The sequence below is a fragment of the Wolffia australiana genome, chromosome 14 (genome assembly GCF_029677425.1).
Source record: "Wolffia australiana isolate 7733 chromosome 14, ASM2967742v1".
Taxonomy (NCBI): Eukaryota; Viridiplantae; Streptophyta; class Magnoliopsida; order Alismatales; family Araceae; genus Wolffia; species Wolffia australiana.
In genome coordinates this window covers 13,549,328-13,569,431 of record NC_135848.1, presented here as the reverse complement: position 1 = coordinate 13,569,431, position 20,104 = coordinate 13,549,328, and the positions used below count along the sequence as shown (strand labels likewise).

The following is a 20,104-nucleotide window of genomic DNA, read 5'->3' as shown; positions in this document are numbered from 1 at the left end:
GGTAGGATGACGATATCGGATATCAGTGTCAGAGATTGGATATTTCAAAATATGACATATAAATTGAAATATAGTTTAAAATTTTTAATGTTATACCACGAAAATATAAATATGTAATTAAATTATAGTTGTCATATTTCTTCTATATGTGAATAGCATTTGTTATGTGATATAGTATTCCAACATCCAGACAGATGTTAAGATTGATATAAGATTAATGCAGCCTTAGAACACGAATAGTATAGGAACAGGGTTTGAATCCACAAACCTTGCTCTACTTGAAGCACCCAACTCCTAAAACCACAGAACTAGCTTCTCCAACCCTTAAGTCCGCAAGAGAGTTGTGCTTGAATCCTCAAGCATTGAAGCACTCTCTAGCAAAGAGAACACTCAAAGGGGAGAAATAAGAGTTTCAACAAAAAAATACACTTTAATAATAATTCTTCAAGGGTTCATGAGGGCCTTATACATGTAACAAAAGTGCAGGGTTGTCCATATTGACAGTACCCCTAAAAAGACTATTCCAAACATTGAAAAAATAACTCTGACAAGCTAAAACAGAAGATAAACAGCCTGACATGCCTGAGTAGATATATACTGCAGATTCTGGGCCCTATAGAAATCTGTTAGGAGATATTTGTGTAGCTCGTGAAGATCTTGATAGGACATAAGAGAAGATCTGCGGCTTTGAAAAGCTGGAGAATAGATATTTTGCAGATTATGACAGAGGATTTTGTTAGAGATGAATGTGTCATGTGAGCTTGTTAGTGAAAATATGTTACAGGATTATGTTAAAGAATATGTAAGTAGATTTTGTCAAAGAAAATGTGTCAGAGGAATCTATTAGAGAAGAATCTGTTAGAGGATCATGCCAGAGAAAAATATGTCAAAGGATTTTTTGGAGCTCTATGTAATTTTATGCAGCTATTGTCAACTTCTAGAATGATATTCTTTTTGGGCCACAAGTTGTTAATGGGCCTCAAAAAACGGGCTTCTGGGCTACGTCACAGATTGCCATGTTCAGTATCCTAAGCATCATCCTTCCCAATATCCTCATCTGATATCGGGCTTGGAACAGGCAAACAATGTGCGAAAGCCTAGTTAGACTAGGTTCAATATTTCTGAAACACATGATTCATACAACCACAGTTTTTTATTATGCTTGTTTCCTGTCAGGCAAATTACATTGTTTTCTATGTTTGTTTTTTTCCATATGGTACAATGTGCTCTTGGATTTTTTTTGAGAAATTTGGTATCCATAAATATGATGTCAATATCCATATGCATATTTTCTGTCACATCCTGACCACTATGATATCCGTCCCGATGTCCACTATTGGGCGGATATTCAATACCCGTCTAATAAGGAAGATTTTATGCGTGTTGAAGTTTAGAATTTCAAATAGTTTGTACGCGTGGAGTGAGCACAAATATTTTTATTCAGGTATGGAACTCAACGAGTACCGAAAGGAAGTGCATACAGCTGTAATTGAATATTATCAAAGGATTTTTGCTATGTCAACAGTGCCTATGCAGGCTGTCATTCAAGTCTTTCATTTTCAGATGAATGGTTTTGTGTAATGCCCCATCAAGGAGTAGGTACTTTATATATGAATAGACATATTTCAATTAATAAGAATCTTAATAATTGAACATGAAACTAAGTTCATAAAAAAATAAACTGAAGGGGATGACGATGACGAAGGTTGATTGTTGATTTTTATTACATTGGAGTAGAATTGTCGTTTTAGCAATAACAAGAGGTTCTTTCTGTAAATGTTTTTATTATTTATAGAACTTGCTCTCTCAGTCTGGGCTGGTTTTCGGAGAGCTGAGATGAGGAAGAGGGAGCTGTTCTTCGTCGCCGCGTTCGTTCTTTGCTTCTCTGCGATTGCGTTGGAGTGTATTTTGGTTGAAGGAGGGCGAAATGGAGGCGATTTCACGTCAGGATCGCATCAATGGCGAGTTCTCACAAGGCGCAACTTCTCTTCGCAGATCCGGTTCCACGATCATGTCCTCGTCATGGTTACCGTCCCGTGTACCGCTTCCCAGCACTATAAATTTTATTTGATTTCGTCTTTGTCTTGATTCCCGCGTTAATCGATGATATATTAACTCATCGGAGCTTTCTAATTGCGTCTTACGATCGCCGGTGGCGTGTTATGTAGCTTTATCCGCATTTCATACCCCGTTGAAATAAGATAGTCGTCGGAAGTTTTTTAATGCGGCGTCGCACTTGGTTCCCATCGACAGATCATAGAATAGAAACTTCATTCCGATAAATTTTGTGTTATTTCATATTTCGCTGATTGATCTGGACCGTCGGAATTTCATCCGTATATCCATTATAGGTTTAATCATCATCGTACGAAATGAAAGTGTCCATTTTATTGAAATCTTATCAATTTCAAATGCATCGTTGAGTTATCGTTTTCTCTCTTCTTAAGACTTGAATTTTATGTACTGAAGAGCTCTGTAATGTGGTATCCGGTTTTCGACGGACTTATTTTTAATTTCTATCCTCTTTTTTTTGCTCTTACAGTTTTTCGACTATTTCTCTTATGATCTTGCAGGGTCTGGCGAGTCAAGATCCCTCATGAACAAGATTTCCAGTCTCATCCTAGCTGATAAGCTGCTTTCTGGACTTCTGAAACTCATGGTTGTATATAAGAATCTTGAGAATGTCTTAGCTGAATCACTCGACGCAAAGGAGGGAATTACATTCAGATACTACTACCTCAGAAAATCGTTTAATTACCAAGGCCGTCTTAATTCACAGAAAATATTGTCGTCAGTGTCTCACGCGGTATCAATCCAGCAGGCTGGATTTCCTTTCACGTTCTTGAGAACTGTTGAAGAGGCTCAGAAATTTCTCCAGTCCACTGACAAAGCTGTTCTGCTTTTGGAATTTTGTGGATGGTCTGACATACTACTGAGCACAATTTATAATGGAAGTAGAGAAAGTTCAATATTCAAACAAACCGGTGTTCATACTGGTATGTAAGCGAATTTGCCTTTTAGGAATTATCTTTTCTTCATATTATATTTTTTCATTTCAAATCAGTATGATTTTTGAAGGATAAGGAGCATTAATGATTATTCTTTTTCTACTGTGTTGTATAGACGTATCTCACTCTGTTATCACGAGAAAAAAAACTACAATTATTGCACTTTACATTCCCTGATGTTTTTCCCTAGAAAAGTACTGGGCTGCATTTCCAAATAGCTCCTCCAGTTTGGTCTCTTAAGACCAAATCTATTGTCCAACTGAGTTTTTGTGGACGATGCCAAAATCGCAATATTCATCCTTAAAATCGTCCTCATCATTGTCAAAAAGCATGTGAGATGATGACGATGATGTATTGGTCACCCTGGTCGTTGACAACTGAAGATGAAGATGACAACTTCATCATCATCCTCATCCTGGCACAGAGGAATTATTAGCATGATGTGGACTCGCCATTTTCCACGAGTTATTTTTTCTGTCTAAGGCAGTCGCTGACTGCCTTATAGTTGACTTGCCTTCTTCAGTTACTCCTTAGAAGGACTCTCTCAGATTACCTGACTTGGTGTTTTGCTGCCTCGTGTATTGGCTGGTGATTTGTCAAACTTTTTAAAATGCAAGAGAGACTGGAGACAAATAATTATTTTTTATGATTTTTCCTGAGGAAATAATTATTTTTCGGAGGATTGCTAAATCTTATGTGGTCTTTATCTGGCAGCCGATTTTCAGGGAGAGATAGTTGAAAATAACGGCGAAATTCCATTTGATGGAAAGGAAATGCTGAAGGTGATTCGCGTTTATTTTTTCTGCGACAACACTCCCATACTGGAAAAGAAGATAATCAGAGAATTATATATTTGAGCTCTAATTTCTTTTGGCTCTAACGCAGGGACTGGCCAATGATAAGCTAACATGTACGATAGACCCTTGGTTCAAAAAGTTTTCTTCTGCTAGAGAAATTAATAATGGTGGAACCTCTTGTACATCAAATAAGTTTCGGGAGTTTCAATCTTTCTTCTCAGAATTAAATGAAGTCGCAAGAGAATTCGCTCTCTCTCCCCAAAGGCAAAGATTTGCTGTGATTTCTGATAGATCTTTGCTGGAGTTCCTCAGTCTCAGAGACCCTGCTGATTGGCAGCTTCTCATTCATGTCTCTGGAGTCCCTAGCCCATTGAATGTTTTAGAGAATGTGGATGAACTTCGAGTAACACTGCGCGCAGGTCACCCTATTGTCAATGAGGTAATTTATTCATTTATTCATTACTTTTGGTAATGCTGAATTTCCTGTACTACAAAAGGGTTATGTGAAGAAATAAGGACTCACTGTCCTCAAGGACGATGACGGTGTGACGATGAAGATTCATCATCATCCTTCATCATCCTCATTCGTACTCTGTCAAGGACAATGATGGTGGCAAGGATGACAATGACAAATCACCATTGGCGTCGTCATCATCATTGAGGTGGATGAATGCTGAGGAGGGTGATGATGGCTATTCTTTTATTAATGCTACGCTTTTCCCACCAATGAACTCGATATCTCATCTCTTTCAGATGACAAGAGGCCGATGCCGACTGGTCATCATCCTCATCATTTGTCTGCCACAAGGAGATGACTATGCCCTCGTCATTGTTCCATACTGGAAGCTAGGGTACTGATGGCGATGATGATATTGTCATTCATATTCTAGCTGGGGACGATGACGATGAGATGATAAGAGTCGGGGAGAGTGACGACTACATCGTCATCTGCCACCCCATAAAGAAACTATTTTAATCGGTGTTCTTTATCATTAGAAATATTTTTGCTAAGTATTCTTTTTAAGTATTTTACGCTACAAGAGGATTCTGCGTGGTCTTTTGAAACGCTCTTCATTTAGGTATTGTATGAATATGCAGTAATTTTTTTAAAAATTGCCTTTTAGGTTGACGGCGACCAGAAAAACCGGGACGGTGTATTTCCTGTTGATAAACCCTCTTTCATTCTCTTCATTGATAGAACATCAGACTCATCATTAATCCGGGAGCAGAGTATGTCAGCGCTAGATAGTTTCAGACAAGTTGCTCGCCACTTCAAACTTATCAACGCCGATGCTACTGGTAGAGTCGAAGAGATGGCGTCAGGAAGTGAAATAAATAAGGGTAAAGACCAAAGGATATTATCAGAAAATACCTTATACACTGTGCTTCGGCAGTTGCTTCACCAGCATAGTTCTGCTCTCAAGTTGAAAGGACTAAGACTTGGGCAGGTAGCGAAAGACGTCGGCTTTCACCTTCTCTCTGATGATTTACTTGTTGATGCCGAAAGCGATCGATTTCTGAGCCCCAACGAGGATAAAAAATCAGTTGCACAATGTGAAATCCCTACCGTTGGATCTTTCCTTTCAATCAAGGAATTCTCCCAATGCAGAGTCATCAAAAGATTAGCCCAGGAGAAGTCATCCTCTGGAGTTGAAGAAGTTGATGTCTCTAGTTATGCAAAGTCAACTCATCAAGCGTTCACTGGCTCATTCTTTTTCTCAGATGGCGGGTACCGGTTGCTCAGAAGTTTGACTGGGTCAAAGGTTCCATCTATGGTAATTCTTGACCCGGTTCATCAGCAACATTACATTCTTCCTGAGAAACTGAACATCACATTTGAAACCTTGGTTGATTTCGTAGAGAGATTCATGAAGAGGAAGCTCGTTCCACATCGGAAATCAGAAGCGTTGGTTCGGAACCGTGGGGCGTATCCGGAGCCGCCATTTGTGAACTTGGATTTCCATGAAGCTGGTGGGGTCCCTTCGTTGACAGCTGATATGTTTGAGGAGGTTGTGCTGGGTTTAAAGGAAGGTGGGGTTGAGCATTCTGATGGTGATAAGTTGGTGCTGTTTTTTAGCTCCTGGTGTGGGTTCTGCCATAGAATGGAACTTGTGCTTCGCGAAGTTTACAGAGCTTTGCGAGGCTTGCGCCGTCTGTCGAGTAGCAAGCCAGCTGGTAATAATCTTTCTCCCCCTCTCTCTCTCTCTCTATCTATTTATCAATCTAAATATCTATCTTCTCTAGTCTCTCTCTCTGTCTTCTCTTGCTCCTTCCCTCTCTTGGTCCTCTTTCTCTACAATCTTTATCTTTCTCATCTAGGATTCTGCACTCATCGGCGCAGCAACGACCCGTGTTGATGACAACGTTAATGAATTTCATAGTGGTTGATGATGGCATCGATGAGGTTAGTGTTGATGATTGATGTTAGTGGCATCACCATCAAGCCTCAACTTGAGTAAAATTTTTTTTGGAAAAAACCATCAACCCCATCTACATTATCAGGCCTGGTGACAATTACGCTAACAGAATAGTTTGGACGATTCAAGTCGTCAACCAGCATCGACACCGAATTCCCTATCTCATCTATTTTATCTCTTTTCTCTGACCCCTCTCTCTTTATCTTTCTCGTTCTCTTTACCCCATAATAACCTATTTTTCTAATCATTCTTGAAAACATTCCTACTGCTCCCTTGTTCATCTATTAATTTTCATGGGTAGTCCTCTTCTCATCATTTTATGTTATCATAACCAATATTTTTCCTCGCAGACAAGCCAGCAGGTACTCATATTTACCGCATCGACTGCACTCTAAACGATTGCAGCTCGTTTTTCTTCAACTTGGGCAAGGTAAAAAAAAAGAAGATGAAATACACCATACCCATCTTCGTCATCAACATATAATCTATTCTTAATTAATATTCGTCTATTCCAGGCTGAAGATTATCCATCACTTATCTTGTACCGAAGTAAGGGAGTGGCTCCCATTGCCTACAAAGGACCAGCCTCTGTTCTCCAAGTCTTCAAATTTCTCGATGAACACGCGAGCAACTCCCAATCTCTCCACGAATACAGAGGTCAAACCACCATTTCATTGACTTTGACCAAATCTTTGACTCATCTAACGGCAACGCTGACTTCAGCAGGCGTGCTAAGGAAACATGTCAAGGGTGTAGACAGCGAGACTACCACAGTATGATATAGTCTGCTGTTTCATTATGACAAAGAAATTAAAAATTTTTTGGATGGCTGGGTCAACGCAATGTCAAATGTCAGCGGAGAAGAAGCTCCCAGGCAGCGCAACCTACCAGTCAAGAGGTAACATGAATTTATAGAATCTAGTAAATCGTAGGCTGACTGAGAAAAATAAAAAAATAGATAAATAGGCTACCTTTTCCCCGAGTTTGAAGGGAGGGAGGCCACGGTAGGGGCAAGTGCCGCATCGGAAGGCATCTCCCAAACCGCACTGTCAAAAAAATTATTATTTTTTGAAATTGGAAAGAAAATTATGGAGTGATGAAAGTATAATCGGATAAATGAGATGAGGGCTAACACTGCCGCATGCAGATTTGGGGTTTTCTAGTAGCTCCGAGGTCACGGCCAGCTTCTGAACCTTCTCCTCCTCCTCCGCCCGGCCGCACGTGCAGTTCTTGCACGCTTTTCTCATGCTCCCGACCTCGCAGTCTCCAACTGGAGGCAAAGGCATACAGTGATGATGATAATGATGATGATGACGAAGACGAAGACAAGTAGGAAAAGTGATGGTCAGTCGTAATTATGATGAGAATGATATAAGGAGGAAAGAGAGAATATAAGATCACCAGGGAAAGTGTTTGGATCTTTCAAGCTAGTTGTAGTAAGGAGAGACCACTGACTGCCATGATGATGATAACAATGATGATAATGATGATGAGGGCCAGTCGAGAAAACAGTAGAGTTCAGTTGACAAGGACATGGAGCCTGCTATGATGATGGAGCCTCTATGACACTGACTGCCATGATGATGATAATGATGATGAGGGCCGGTCGAGAAAACAGAAGAGTTCAGTTGACAAGGACATGGAGCCTGCTTCTAGTCTTCATCAGTATGGAGTCCTCTATGACACTGACTGCCATGATGATGATAACAATGATGATAATGATGATGCGGGCTGGTCGAGAAAACAGAAGAGTTCAGTTGACAAGGACATGGAGCCCGCTTCTAGTCTTCATCAGTATGGATTCCTCTATGACAATGATGATCGTGGTGGTGGTGATGATGATGATGATGATGAGGGAGGGAAATGGAGTTAAGCTGACCAGATGGGTCTGACTTCTTCAGTGAGGAGAGGCCACCACGGGAACAATGATGACGGCGATGAGTGAACAAAATGGAGGCTAATCTGACCAGATGCATCTGACTTCTACAGATGATGATAACGATAATGATAAGTGGAAAAACAGAGTTACACTGGATAGAAGGGTTTGGATTCTGCAAGCCTTCAATGAGGAGGCCACACTGGTAATCATGATGCCGAGGGAAGAAAATAGATTAAGGCGGCCAGATTAAAGTTTCTTCAAGTCTACATCACTGATGAGGACGGGATGGTGATGATGGTGATAATGATGATGACGATGATGGGTGGAGAAGAGAGAGGAGTTAAGCTTACCCAAAGGCAGATCCGGCTTTTTCAAATCTTCTTCAGTGAGGAGACTATCTTCGTCGATTAGATCAGAATCGTTGTCCATTTGAATCTTGGGCAAGACCCGCTTTTTGAGCGAAAAAGATGAGCCCGTGACCCAGGATGCCTTTTTGGCCTTCATCTGGCAAGATTCCCCGGTTGATTTAACCTCTATTACAATGGGTGAAAAATGCACAAATCAGCTAGTTAAAACTTTGATCCGGCTCACCGTAATAAGAGGGCCGTCCTCGGGTTGCCTGACCGAGCGCAAGTTGACAGTGTTGATTTCCACAAAGCCTGCTAAGAGCAGCTTTCTCTCTACAGAGGAACTTGACTGCCAAAATATGAAAATGGAAAATGATAACGGCTCAATTGGAGAAATCTTAATTCTTAACAAATTAGCAAAGAAGTTTACACTATGCTTAGATTTATTGGATATGTTGCAAAAATATCGGTTTTAAACCCGAAACCATCGGCGGATGGCCGGTGGCCTAAGGAAACAAAAGAATCAATCACATTATTGGATAGAAATACCAGTTGACATTAGCCAATGCCCCAGTATCCTTGTTTCCACTCATAAGTTTACTCTATCCTACAAAAAATTCGATGATTTAATGAATGAGAACAACCTTTCCATCGTGATCCGTGGCTGCGAGAGACGATTGAACGATGATGGTGCCGCCCGGCTTCAATACTTTAATGATGTCAATAAGCCATTCTCCACCAGGTAGTTCAACAGATCTCGAGACGAACAAGATAAGGTTTAGGCTATCTTTCTCAAAGGGTAGCTTCTCTGTCGTTTTAATCAGAGAAAAAAAATTATGAGTTCAACAACAATGGACAAACACAATTCTACTAAAAATATCCCTATTCTAATAATTGAACAGGAGGATAAACTTTTTTTTTGAAGAAATTGAACAGGAGGATAAATACCTGCAAGATATTGAAGTATATTTGGTTCTGAAATAACTTAACAATAAATTGAATCCAAATCAACACTTCATGCTGAAAAAATCTTATTCCCACTTCCAACTTAGAACGTTTCTTTCAGGAGGTTCTGTGCTCAGGTTATGAGGTCCCGACACATGGATAGAAAATCAACAAAAATGAAAATTCACGTAATCAAGTCAATTCACATTCATCAGAATATTACACCTTCAACGAAAAACGCGTCTGAATGTTATGAAGTCAATGAAGATGGAGATTTAGAATAATCCGACGTCAGAAAAAAAAACCAAAAGTCTGCTAAAAAAATTGTTGAGAGAGTGTCAGAAATAACAATTGGAGTAAAAGGAGATAACTAAGTCATCAAGTGCATATTAAAAACTGGTGTTTGCCCCGCATATAACCAGCTTCGGTTCAAATTGACGAAGCAACATTGGGTCTCGTTTCATTTATGCTTAAATGATACAGATGGAAAGAAGGAAATTTTTCAGAAAAAAAATGAAAATGATGATACCCAATCGTAATGCTTGAGTAATCACAAGCAAATCATCCTCTGAGAAATCTTCAAAACCCTTGACTGCTGACAGAGCCCTACCGACGGGCAAAAAATCTTCTTCTGTGAGAAACAGAACACTCTGCTTCATTTCCACTGTACCCACCATCAACTTACCAGAAAACCCTCTCTTCTGTGAGAACAACAAAAGCGAGTTAAAATAAAATCACTCGAAAAATTAAACTGTATTCCTGGAACTACGACAGTGCAAAAATTGAATTCCATGATTCAAATAATTTTATTTCATTGACTTCGTTCAGAAAAAAAAAAGTTGAGCAGAGAAATTCTGTTTGATGAGATAAGTCCTAAAAGGTCTAATAACAAGTTTCGTACTAATATTCCTCATTAGCTACCGTAAATTGTTGACTTCCAATCCGATACAAGACTCTAATTCAATCAAAACACTAGATCCTGATGAATGACTGAGTAATGCAACATCATAAATCAAAATCCAGATCAAAGATTTAGAATTTCCCTGCCAGAAAACGAAGAGATGATTCATGGTGTAAAAACGTCATATAACGAGTTTAGAATCAATATTCCTCCACAGTTACCGCATATTTCAAGTTCCCCCCATGTTTCTGAGCATTTCTTTCCATTCCCAATCCCTCGGGATTGATTATCGGCTGAGAACTAGATTCAAGAATTTGGAGAGGATTTAAAAAAACGTTCGGGAAAAAACCCTCGAAGCGGCCGCATGATCGGACTGCTAAGACCATCAACGAAGCTAAATCACAAATCAGACGGGAAGATACCCACCGATTCGTTTTCCTGCGCAAGATCCTTCAGAACAAGAGACGCGAAGACAGAAGTGTACAGGTAGGTCCCGATCTCGGAAAGCTCTCGAAGGGCAGAAGAAGACGTCTACGACGTTGATTAAACCATTTAAATATAGGGTTCAGCGATGCCGACTTAAACACTCGTCTTGGTCGCACAATATCAACGACCCAAGTCAATCCATCTATACAAAGAATCTTCGATGAAAGAACAAATCTTCGATCACAACTTGATCGACAAGTATCAATCTAATAGCTGAACGAAATGGCAGAGGAAATGACGGATTCTTAACAGAAAATCCACAGAGCAGTGCAAGAAAGCTTGGAGGAAATGGAAATCAGCCCTAGATTGGCCGCCACTAATCTTAGTTCTTTGTTTGGGTTTATTGGGCTCAATTCCACTATCTTAAGAATGCCTCAAGTCCAAACATAGTTCTTCAGTTAGATGGGAATGAACAAACTAAATTTTTTTTTTTTCCAAATTTTGAACTGTGATCACATGCCCATGCTGTGGTCACCAACGAGGACTTCCCAGGCGGTCACCCATCCTGGTACTGCTCTCACCCAAGCAGACTTAACTTCGGAGTTCTAATGGGTTCCAGTACACTAGTGTGCTGATACTAGTGTACCGTTTTAAATTTATTTAGTATGTGAAATCAACTAACTAAACTCAAAAGTTCTGAATTTAGACATTTGATAAGAAAACTATGATTCTCAGTGGTGAGAATATATTATCAAGTTAGATCAGCTAAGAGCATGTTGGGATGCATCCAACTGAATCTATACTACTATAATAGGAATTGGTGTACCCTTCTAGCCTCTGATTGGCTGAAAAGAGAGCGAGAGAGAAGAGAGAGAGAGAGAAGCAGTAGCCGGTTAGAGATAACCGTTTTACAGAAAACAGTTACAGAAGCGGTGCCGATGGAGAATGCGGATGGGATGGCGATGCTGCTGGTGGAATGGAGATTGATTGATCATCGGTCGATCAACAGAGAAAAGTAAGGATATATCGGTGATCCATCGATCAGCAGAAAAGTTCGCGATCCAATTCGAATGACCGATTGATAGATCATCGGTTGATCAGCAGAAAAAAGTAAAGATATATCGACGATCATCAGAAAAGTCTTCACGATTTTATCTCACTCTCCTTGCTACAAAATCTGTGAGTTCTTTGGGTTTTTTCAGGAAGATGCTTTATCGTTGTAAATCTGTGAGTTCATTCGCTGCGGTTTCTTTTTTTCGTGTTCTATGCTACTATAATAGGAATTGGTGTACCCTTCTGGCCTCTGATTGGCTGAAAAGAGAGTAAGAGAGAAGGGAGAGAGTGAGAGAGCGAGAAAGCGAAGCCTTTGTTAGAACTACAAGGAGCGCTGCTAGAGGAGAAACCCTAGCGCACAAGGGCTGTTGACAGAGAGCTCAAAAACCGTCGCCGGTGGAGGGAGAAGAAGAGAAATGAGTTGAGGGGTGAGCGCTGGGGCCAGTAGGGCCAAGGCGGGGAAGAAGAAGGGCTCCACGACCTTCACCGTTTACTGTGCAAAACCGGTGGAAGACATGATCATGGACATCCCTCGAGATGTTCCTCCAGGAGCGCATCAAGGCTCTCAGAGAATCTGTCACTGTTTCTTACGACAAGAACAACATTACCGTCACTTCCGATGGTCACTTCTCCAATAGGTAGATTTTGGGGCTTTTAATCTGTTTTCTAAGTTCTTCGCTTGATGGGTATGAATTTTTTTGATAATTTTTTGGGGGAAATTATGGGTCTTGGTTTGATTTTCAATCCGAAGAAGTTTACTACCGCATTCGTTCTTTTGATACCTTTTTTGTTGATAAATATCCAACCCGTAATTGTAGTTATGAAGTATTTTTTGCTGATTTAATCCAATGTATAAGTTTTTCGCTTGATTGGTAGTAAGATTTTGGGAATTTCTGGTGAGGGAAGAAATCTGGGTTGTGCTTTGATTTTCAATACGGAGAAGTTTCATGCGGAATTTGTTTCATGCGGAATTTTCAATACGTAGAAGTTTCATGAGGAAGTTCCTCTTGATCATCACAATCATTCTTTTGATATTTTTTTCTGGATAAATATCCAATCCCTAATTGTCGTAATAAAGTATCTTTTGGCAATTTAATCCAATGTCTAAGATTTTGGGAATTTCTTGGCCTTGCGTTCTTCCTAACCCAGTTGAGCCACGTCGAGTCTCCGACAATGGTGATACTCTGTATGGCATGTTCCCAGGTAAGTCTGTTTATTTCTGCCCTTTTTCTTGCTGGGGATCGCGTCAAATTAATTTTGTGGCAAAAAATCGTCATTAATTTGCTATTTCTGCAGATTATTCTGTTGAGTTGTTTAGCTTTCTTGTGGAGGGAGAAATCTGGGTTATGGTTTCATTTTCAACACAGAGAAGTTTCATGCAGAATTTGTTCCATGAAGGTTCCTGTTGATCATTGATAACACCCTAAATTTGGTCATTATTTAATGCTATTAGCACAATTTTATGCATTTAAAGAGCTTTTAATGGGGCTGTTATCATATATTTACATAAATTTAATGTTTCCAAGTGATTTCTAATTTTTCCCTAATTTTCTGTTAATTTTATGAATTTTGTAGGATTTATTTGAGCTTGAAATAATTATTTTTAAATGAAAATGACAGGTTTAAATTTTAATTTTGAGCTTAATTATTATGGGGATGAAATACTGAATTTTATAGGATTTTCTGAAATTTTCTGAAATTTTCTAGAATTTATTTGGATTTTTTGAGATTTATTTAAGTGAGAAATAAATTTTTAAAGAGGAAAAGGATATATTTATAAGAAGAAAATGAGCTTTAAAGCAATTTGTACTCTTCCAGGGGTTTTTTGTAATTTCGAGTTGCATATATATCCCTAAAAACAGCTCTCGGTAGTGGCATAGACACATTATGTAAATTTGGCATGGACTTATGTGAAAATATGCATGGTATTTTTGTGATTTCAAGAAAAATTAGTGGAGAGAGAGTGCGCAAGGGACATATACACAATTATTTTTGGGCGGAGTTCAATAGCAATTCCACGCTTTCTAAAGGACTTTTGTGCAAAAAGGAGAATTCAAAATGCGCCCGTTAATGAGAGGGCGACACGTCATGAATAAATAAATGAATTTAAGTCCAATGGCTTAAATTGGTTTAAAATTCATTTATTAATAACTTTTGATCCTGAAGTCCGATTGAGATGATTTTTTTATAGATTTGCTCATCTTGATCCCCTCTTTCTATCTATATGGTTGGATCATTCAGATCAAGCCTATATTGATAGATAAAAATTAATTACTAAACGGGGGTAAAATGGTGATTTTGACCATGTAACCTAAGTATAAAAGCTAAATTTCGACAAGAGGGGCTCATTCTTGACGGTGCTATATCACAGCTTCAAGACAGAGAGGAGCTCCAGCCTGAATCAACTTGTTTGGTATCTTTTCCCTCATTGTATTTGAATTTTTTGGTGTATTTTGGATGTTATTAGTTGAATCTCTTAATCGTTCTTCTTAATTTCTGTATAAACTTCTAAATCGCTTGGCTTGAGCAGCATGTACAAGCCCTGATTAGGATTGAGATGAGCAATTGAGAGATTTAACTGGGTATTCAAATGCATTTCAAGAAAACTATAAAAAGACAACATAAAAGGGTTAACTTTCTAGGAGATTAAATTCCCCATTTCAATATTCAGTAGAGTAGTTTTTCCTAAATTATTAAATCTACAGAATCAGCCAAAACAAATCTAAATCTTCTTCTCAATCTCTCTATTTTAATTCTTTGATCCCTTCAATTGGATCAATTAATTCAAATTAGAGTTCCTTATTTCTTCTATTCATCTCATCTCTTATATCCCCCTTTCTACATTTCTCCTCTAATTAGGGTTATTTGATCTCTGTTGAAGATTAAATTGACCCCAATTAGGTTCAAATTATTCAAGAAGAACATCAATTTGATTCCTTACTAGCTTCCCATGGACGATACTCGTACTTACCATTACACATCCTAAGTAGAGTTTCTATAAATTTTATTGTATAAGCTAAAATTGACGATGACAAGGGTTTAAAATTGCATAAAATTTACCCCTATTTTTGGCTTATCAATCCTCACAATTGTTCTTTCAATACTTTTTTTTTCTGGATAAATATCCAACTCCTAATTGTATTAATGAAGTATCTTTTGGCGATTTTAATCCACTATCTAAGTTTTTTCGTTTCACTGGTGTAAAGCCTTTCCAAGGAGCCCTTAAAGTCAATATCCTGGAAGGAGATGTTGTCCAAGCCGCCTGTATTGGCACTCACTGTTTTCCCACTTCTGCCACAACTGGGGAAACTTCATCCTTCTCACATGGATGCCGACATACTATCATCAAGTCAGCAACTGTGAACAATTGATGATGTCATCAGAGAAGCTGAATAAGATTAATTTTTTTGGTTCCCCAGAAATTTGTGGTTGAAGTTTATTAATGGGCTTTTCCAATTTCTTGAAATGGCTGGTCCACAGGTTTTGAAGTTCAACCTCACAGAGTCGGGGCTCTTCTGCATTCTTCCCTGGCTCACAATGGCTCTTTCAGCAAATTTTGGCGAATGGGTGGCGGACTCTCCCGTGAGCAAAGGATTATCACTCACGACCACGCGTATGGTATCATTTATCTTGAAGTGGCTAGATCCACATCCATCAGATACCCGTCATTTATCAATCAACAGTCACGATGAATTATCGAAGTGCATTCCTTTCTAGCCGTCAAATTGAATTCTATGTGAAGGTATAACATTCCACTGCACCCTCGCTCTTCCTCCTACACCTCTCTTTCTGTTCATAAAGGCTGCCAGACCCTAGCGTGAGAAACCCTTCCGGCGCTCTTGATTCTCCTCACCTCTCCTACCTGCACGGCATTCCCCTTCTAAAAGTTTGCAAATTTCTCTTGGGTGATAGATGGATTAAGAAAATTGGTGGAAAGTGTATATAGACATAAAATAGAGGGAGAGATGGATTTTTAAAATGCAGGGAAGATATGGATTTCAAAAATAAGAGAAAATAATTATAACAGGGAGCGAGAGAAACATATTTTGGTGTTGTGACAGAAGTTGATGGAAATATATGTGGTTGACAAGCAAATCACACATTTCATATCTCGTTCAATATTTATTAGTACAATATATTCATTATAATACACATGTCATGTTTATGATGAAGTCCATGAATACTTGATATGAATTAATGAATTATGATGAGATCATTACATGGAGATCACTGGTCCTAAATATTTTTATTCAAATAATACTCGAGAAAGACATCAAAGTATCCAAACAGAATAACACTATCTAGTCACACTCATATGAAGAGTATGTTAAATTCCCTAGCCATGAGTGGATACAATGTGTTGGGTACTAGACATAGATTGCGTGCTTGAAAAAGAATTGTTTGGTGCAACAAAAAATGATCAAGTTATAGTTGGTCTACAACATAGTATAATTTCTTTACCTTGTGGGGAACTTGTTGCACCATTGACATGGTACGTGGGCATGTCTCTTCAAGCTGTTCACATACCTGGTCTCTCGATGTATCCATGAGATCAATGTGATGTTGGATATCATATTGTTCTCCTCCAACTCTTCTTGAAGATCTTGTTGATTTCCTCACTCTCAAGACACTCTACTAGGATGAGTGAAAAGATTAGAAGAGAGAAAAAGGGAAGGGCTTATGTTGGTCTTGTTGGCATGGGCATCTAAAATGGCTATCCACCTCTATTTATACTTATTTTAAGGTACTTTTTCATAAAAGCCCTTAGGTGTGTGGCCCTCTATGGCCATGTATCATTCTATTTAATATCTTTGATGATACAGTAATACCTATCACCTAAATTATATCTACATGTAGGTTAATTAATAAAAAGATTAATTTAACTCAATCAATATGTTAAATTTTCAAGCCATGAGGTGCCAAGTTACACTAGGTATACTAAAAGATACAATGTAGTCTTTAAACTCTCTCATGGAACCTTTGTCGTGAAGGGTTACCATATATGAATAGTTCTTCATTTGCACGAGACTCTCGGATGACTTAGTGTATGCTTAATTTTTAAATCCTAACATAAAAGACCACCTGCCTATTTCAATTGTGTCTCCACATCAATGGTCATTGTATGAGTCATACATATCATATAAGTAACATCAGATAAAGTTTCTCTATCCGGTTAGTTTGATGTTTATTTCAAGTACATATCAAATAAAATATTTCAAATACAAAAATAAAGAATAGATATCACAATATTATGATCTCAGTATATTTCTCTAATTCTTTGAATGTATTTATGGACTTCATTATAAACCTCACACGAATGTAATAGGGAACAGTTATTTATTGCAATGAACATGGTTATGTGGTTTTCTTGATGGCCATATAATGTCAATCACAAAGAACATATAATGGATTCCCTTCAACATAAAGAGTTCACTGAATAGATCCTATGGATCCTTGAATATTATTATACCAAATTATCAACCAGGTTGATTTAGGTTATGGTTGTGTAGTTAATCAGACTTGATATCCAAAGATGTATTGGAGATAAAGGAGTTCTTATGAATGGATTTCCAAATCATCTTAGCTTAGTTGTGTTGGGTTCTGTGACTTTATTCAAGCATGAAAAATAGTTTTTTCCATGTCTGCAGATGAAATAATCAATTCTAAATCTATCTTTAAAATACTACATTCACATGTACCTTATGGAAAACTTGTTCCACCCTTGACCTGCTCACTTTGAGATCATTTTGAAGCCGTTCACATGCCCGACCTCTAGAAGTATCCACACGATCACATTGCTCTTGGATATCCACTTCTTCTTCAACTCTCCTTTAAAATCTTGAAGATCTTCTCACCATGAATACACTCTCCTTGGTTGAACAAAGAAGAGATCAGAATGGACAAAGGGCGAAGAAGGGGGATCCCAATTCTGGCTGGCATGGGTGCTTAAAATGAGTGCTCCTTCCCTATTTATATGCCACTTAAGTTTTTCTCAAAAACCCCATAAAGTAAAATATATTCACCAATGCCCCTATGATCTTATGTGTATGACCCTCTAATCCAATGTATCATTCTAGTTAACAACTTTACGGGACCAACACCAATTGTTGACCAATCTTATTCATTAACTATATCTAGATATAGATTAATTAACTAAGGATCGATTTAACCTAATCGATAGGTTAAGCTTCTAGCCTGTGGGGTGCCAAGCTACACCTTTGGTCAAAGATGATACTGAGTAGTTTTTGAAATCTCTCATGGAACCTTTATTGTCATCAAATACAATATATGTATAATCCTTCATCTTCTTGAGACTCTCGAACAACTTAGGGTATGGTTGACCATTAAACCCTGATCTGTCATTCAATTAGTAAAGATGCATAACGGGGATCATTGGAGAATGCCTTCTCCAATATCCCCACTACCTTGTCTAGGGATTTTCTGCATCATCTTCCCTAAGTTAATCTCCTCTTATACCGAGGGGAGATGATCCCGTCTTGACCACATATTCATCTCCATGAGCTTTTTAATACGTCCGAGCCATGACTTGTTTGAATCTCGTGATTAGAGACTCATGACTTGTAAGTTGTAGTCAAAATGTAGTTGTCCATCCACTAGATGTCCTTGGTATCTCAGGTCAATGGATCACTTATAAAAGTGTGACATTAATCAACTTTTTTGACATTTAGGTATAATACCATTAAGGGATTCTTTGGATCAATTCAATGTATCTCTTTCTCCAAAGAGCACCAACTATATGTCCATAGTGTCGCCACACTGATAGCCATAAGATAAGTTATACTTATCCTATAAGTAGGATCAGTTAGTTTTATTCTATCTAAATAATTCAATGTCCATCTTGACTGTTCGTCAGGCTGTAGAAAGAAGTTCACAAATACTATTGAGTGTTCAAGATGAGATCATATGCCTTCAAAGAAGATAAAACTCAAGGAATGTGATGTAATAAATTCCTTGGCCAAATAAATTGAATATAAAACAGATTTCTTTGATGATTTCCAAATGCATCATTACTAGTTTGAATGCCTGATGAGAAGTTAACAGATGATCATACCAAAATACACCTTTGTAGTGCCAAGAAGATGATAGGCCATACATTAACTTTAGATGTTGACCATGAAGAGTCATTATACTCCTTTGTATCTATGGAGCATGAGGTATATTTCAACATCTCATGGGATGGAAAATCAACCTATCGATTAGGTTGAATCAATATATGATTAATTCATTGTTATATACACAACTAATTTAATTGCTAATAAAGATTATTCGGCCATTGGATTTTTAACTAGACTAATATATTGGCCAAGAAGTTCATATGCATGGTATTTTGGACGTTTGATTATATACTTAAAGTTTATGGGTTTAAAAAAATCATGTTAATTATAAATATAAGGAGGTCATGAATGAAATTCATCCAGGCCAGAAACTTTCAAGTCCCCACATTTCTTCTCACTTATTCTTTTCATTCCTCTCCACTCCAATGTGATCGAAATGGTGTAATGATGACAGTTGAGTGATAATATAGATCATCAAGATGGAGGAGGAGATTTTACATAGTAGGGATTTTAAGGATACATCAAGAGACTAGACTCATCAAAAGCTCAACACATCTCACTTGAGGAATCTAGGAATCACAGATCCAATCCATGCACAAGTGATTTGATCTTCAATTTTAAAGTATCATTATGACTATGTGATTCCTCTTCTAGTACATAATTTTTTAAAGTTATATCTTAATCATAGCCTCTGAACACAAACAAAGTTCTGGAGCTTAAAACTCTTTTTTAATTATCATTAAAAGATGATTAGTTGAAAGCTATATAAATAAATGAATATGTTGAATATTATATTCTCTAGATGGATTCACGAAACACTTGGCACATAAAATTTCCTCCTTCGCCTTGATGAGCTCTGAAATAAGACTTTCTATAGTTTCATCATTAGGAACTCGTAAGTAATAGTCAAAGTATAACCATGCATCCACAAGACTTCTTTGTTGTCTCAGGTCTAAGGATCACTTACACAACTATGATATGAATCGATTTGATTGATAGTTTGGTGTACTACCATTCTGGGATTTGTACAGATCAATTAAGTGAAATCTTTTTATCAAAGTGCAGCCACTATCTATCCCGGTGTCTTCTCTCTAGTGGCTACTTGATTGGTCATACTTATCATATGAGTGTGGCTAGATAAAGATATTATATCTGGATACTTAGATGTCCTTCTTGAGTATCCTTCAAATATGAATATTTATAACACAAGATTGAAGACTAGATATCTATGTATTATGATCTCATCATAATTCAT

General features: G+C 38.0%; 2 protein-coding genes and 1 pseudogene across 6 annotated transcripts; 1 reads left to right on the top strand and 2 right to left on the bottom strand.

Moving 5' to 3' along the window:
• Window positions 1-1,831: 1,831 nt before the first annotated feature.
• On the top strand, window positions 1,832-7,324 carry LOC144711778 (uncharacterized). 4 transcript variants are annotated; one of them, XM_078585819.1, is made up of 8 exons: window positions 1,832-2,038; window positions 2,574-2,996; window positions 3,723-3,790; window positions 3,894-4,244; window positions 4,930-5,980; window positions 6,573-6,652; window positions 6,738-6,879; window positions 6,949-7,324. In XM_078585819.1, exons 1-8 carry the CDS (start codon window positions 1,837-1,839, stop codon window positions 6,999-7,001), a joined length of 2,370 nt encoding a protein of 789 aa, XP_078441945.1. In that variant the 5' UTR covers window positions 1,832-1,836; the 3' UTR covers window positions 7,002-7,324. The 4 variants fall into 4 exon arrangements, with proteins under 4 accessions (XP_078441945.1, XP_078441947.1, XP_078441944.1 ...); XM_078585821.1 differs by having other exon boundaries at window positions 1,832-2,025; window positions 6,738-7,324; XM_078585818.1 differs by having other exon boundaries at window positions 6,738-7,324.
• On the bottom strand, window positions 6,865-11,021 carry LOC144711779 (Cytokine-induced anti-apoptosis inhibitor 1, Fe-S biogenesi). 2 transcript variants are annotated; one of them, XM_078585824.1, is made up of 8 exons: window positions 10,721-11,021; window positions 9,923-10,094; window positions 9,093-9,256; window positions 8,693-8,797; window positions 8,452-8,605; window positions 7,356-7,492; window positions 7,194-7,268; window positions 6,865-7,106 (listed from the first exon to the last, which is right to left on the bottom strand). In XM_078585824.1, exons 2-8 carry the CDS (start codon window positions 10,068-10,070, stop codon window positions 7,068-7,070), a joined length of 822 nt encoding a protein of 273 aa, XP_078441950.1. In that variant the 5' UTR covers window positions 10,071-10,094; window positions 10,721-11,021; the 3' UTR covers window positions 6,865-7,067. The 2 variants fall into 2 exon arrangements, with proteins under 2 accessions (XP_078441950.1, XP_078441949.1); XM_078585823.1 differs by lacking the exon at window positions 10,721-11,021 and adding an exon at window positions 10,516-10,714.
• Window positions 11,022-11,247: 226 nt separating this feature from the next.
• LOC144712552 (5S ribosomal RNA) lies at window positions 11,248-11,368 on the bottom strand (annotated as a pseudogene).
• Between the last annotated feature and the right edge of the window lie 8,736 nt (window positions 11,369-20,104).

Excerpts from the sequence above, each read along its gene's own strand:
- LOC144711778 (XM_078585818.1), top strand. The coding sequence starts at position 1,837 with ATGAGGAAGAGGGAGCTGTTCTTCGTCGCCGCGTTCGTTCTTTGCTTC. Across the intron at positions 2,997-3,722 it reads ACAAACCGGTGTTCATACTG|CCGATTTTCAGGGAGAGATA; the intron begins GTATGTAAGCGA and ends TTTATCTGGCAG. Across the intron at positions 6,653-6,737 it reads TTTTCTTCAACTTGGGCAAG|GCTGAAGATTATCCATCACT; the intron begins GTAAAAAAAAAG and ends CGTCTATTCCAG.
- LOC144711779 (XM_078585823.1), bottom strand. The coding sequence starts at position 10,680 with ATGGTCTTAGCAGTCCGATCATGCGGCCGCTTCGAGGGTTTTTTCCCG. Across the intron at positions 8,798-9,092 it reads CCACGGATCACGATGGAAAG|TCAAGTTCCTCTGTAGAGAG; the intron begins GTTGTTCTCATT and ends ATATTTTGGCAG. Across the intron at positions 7,269-7,355 it reads CCAAATCTGCATGCGGCAGT|TGCGGTTTGGGAGATGCCTT; the intron begins GTTAGCCCTCAT and ends TTTTTTTGACAG.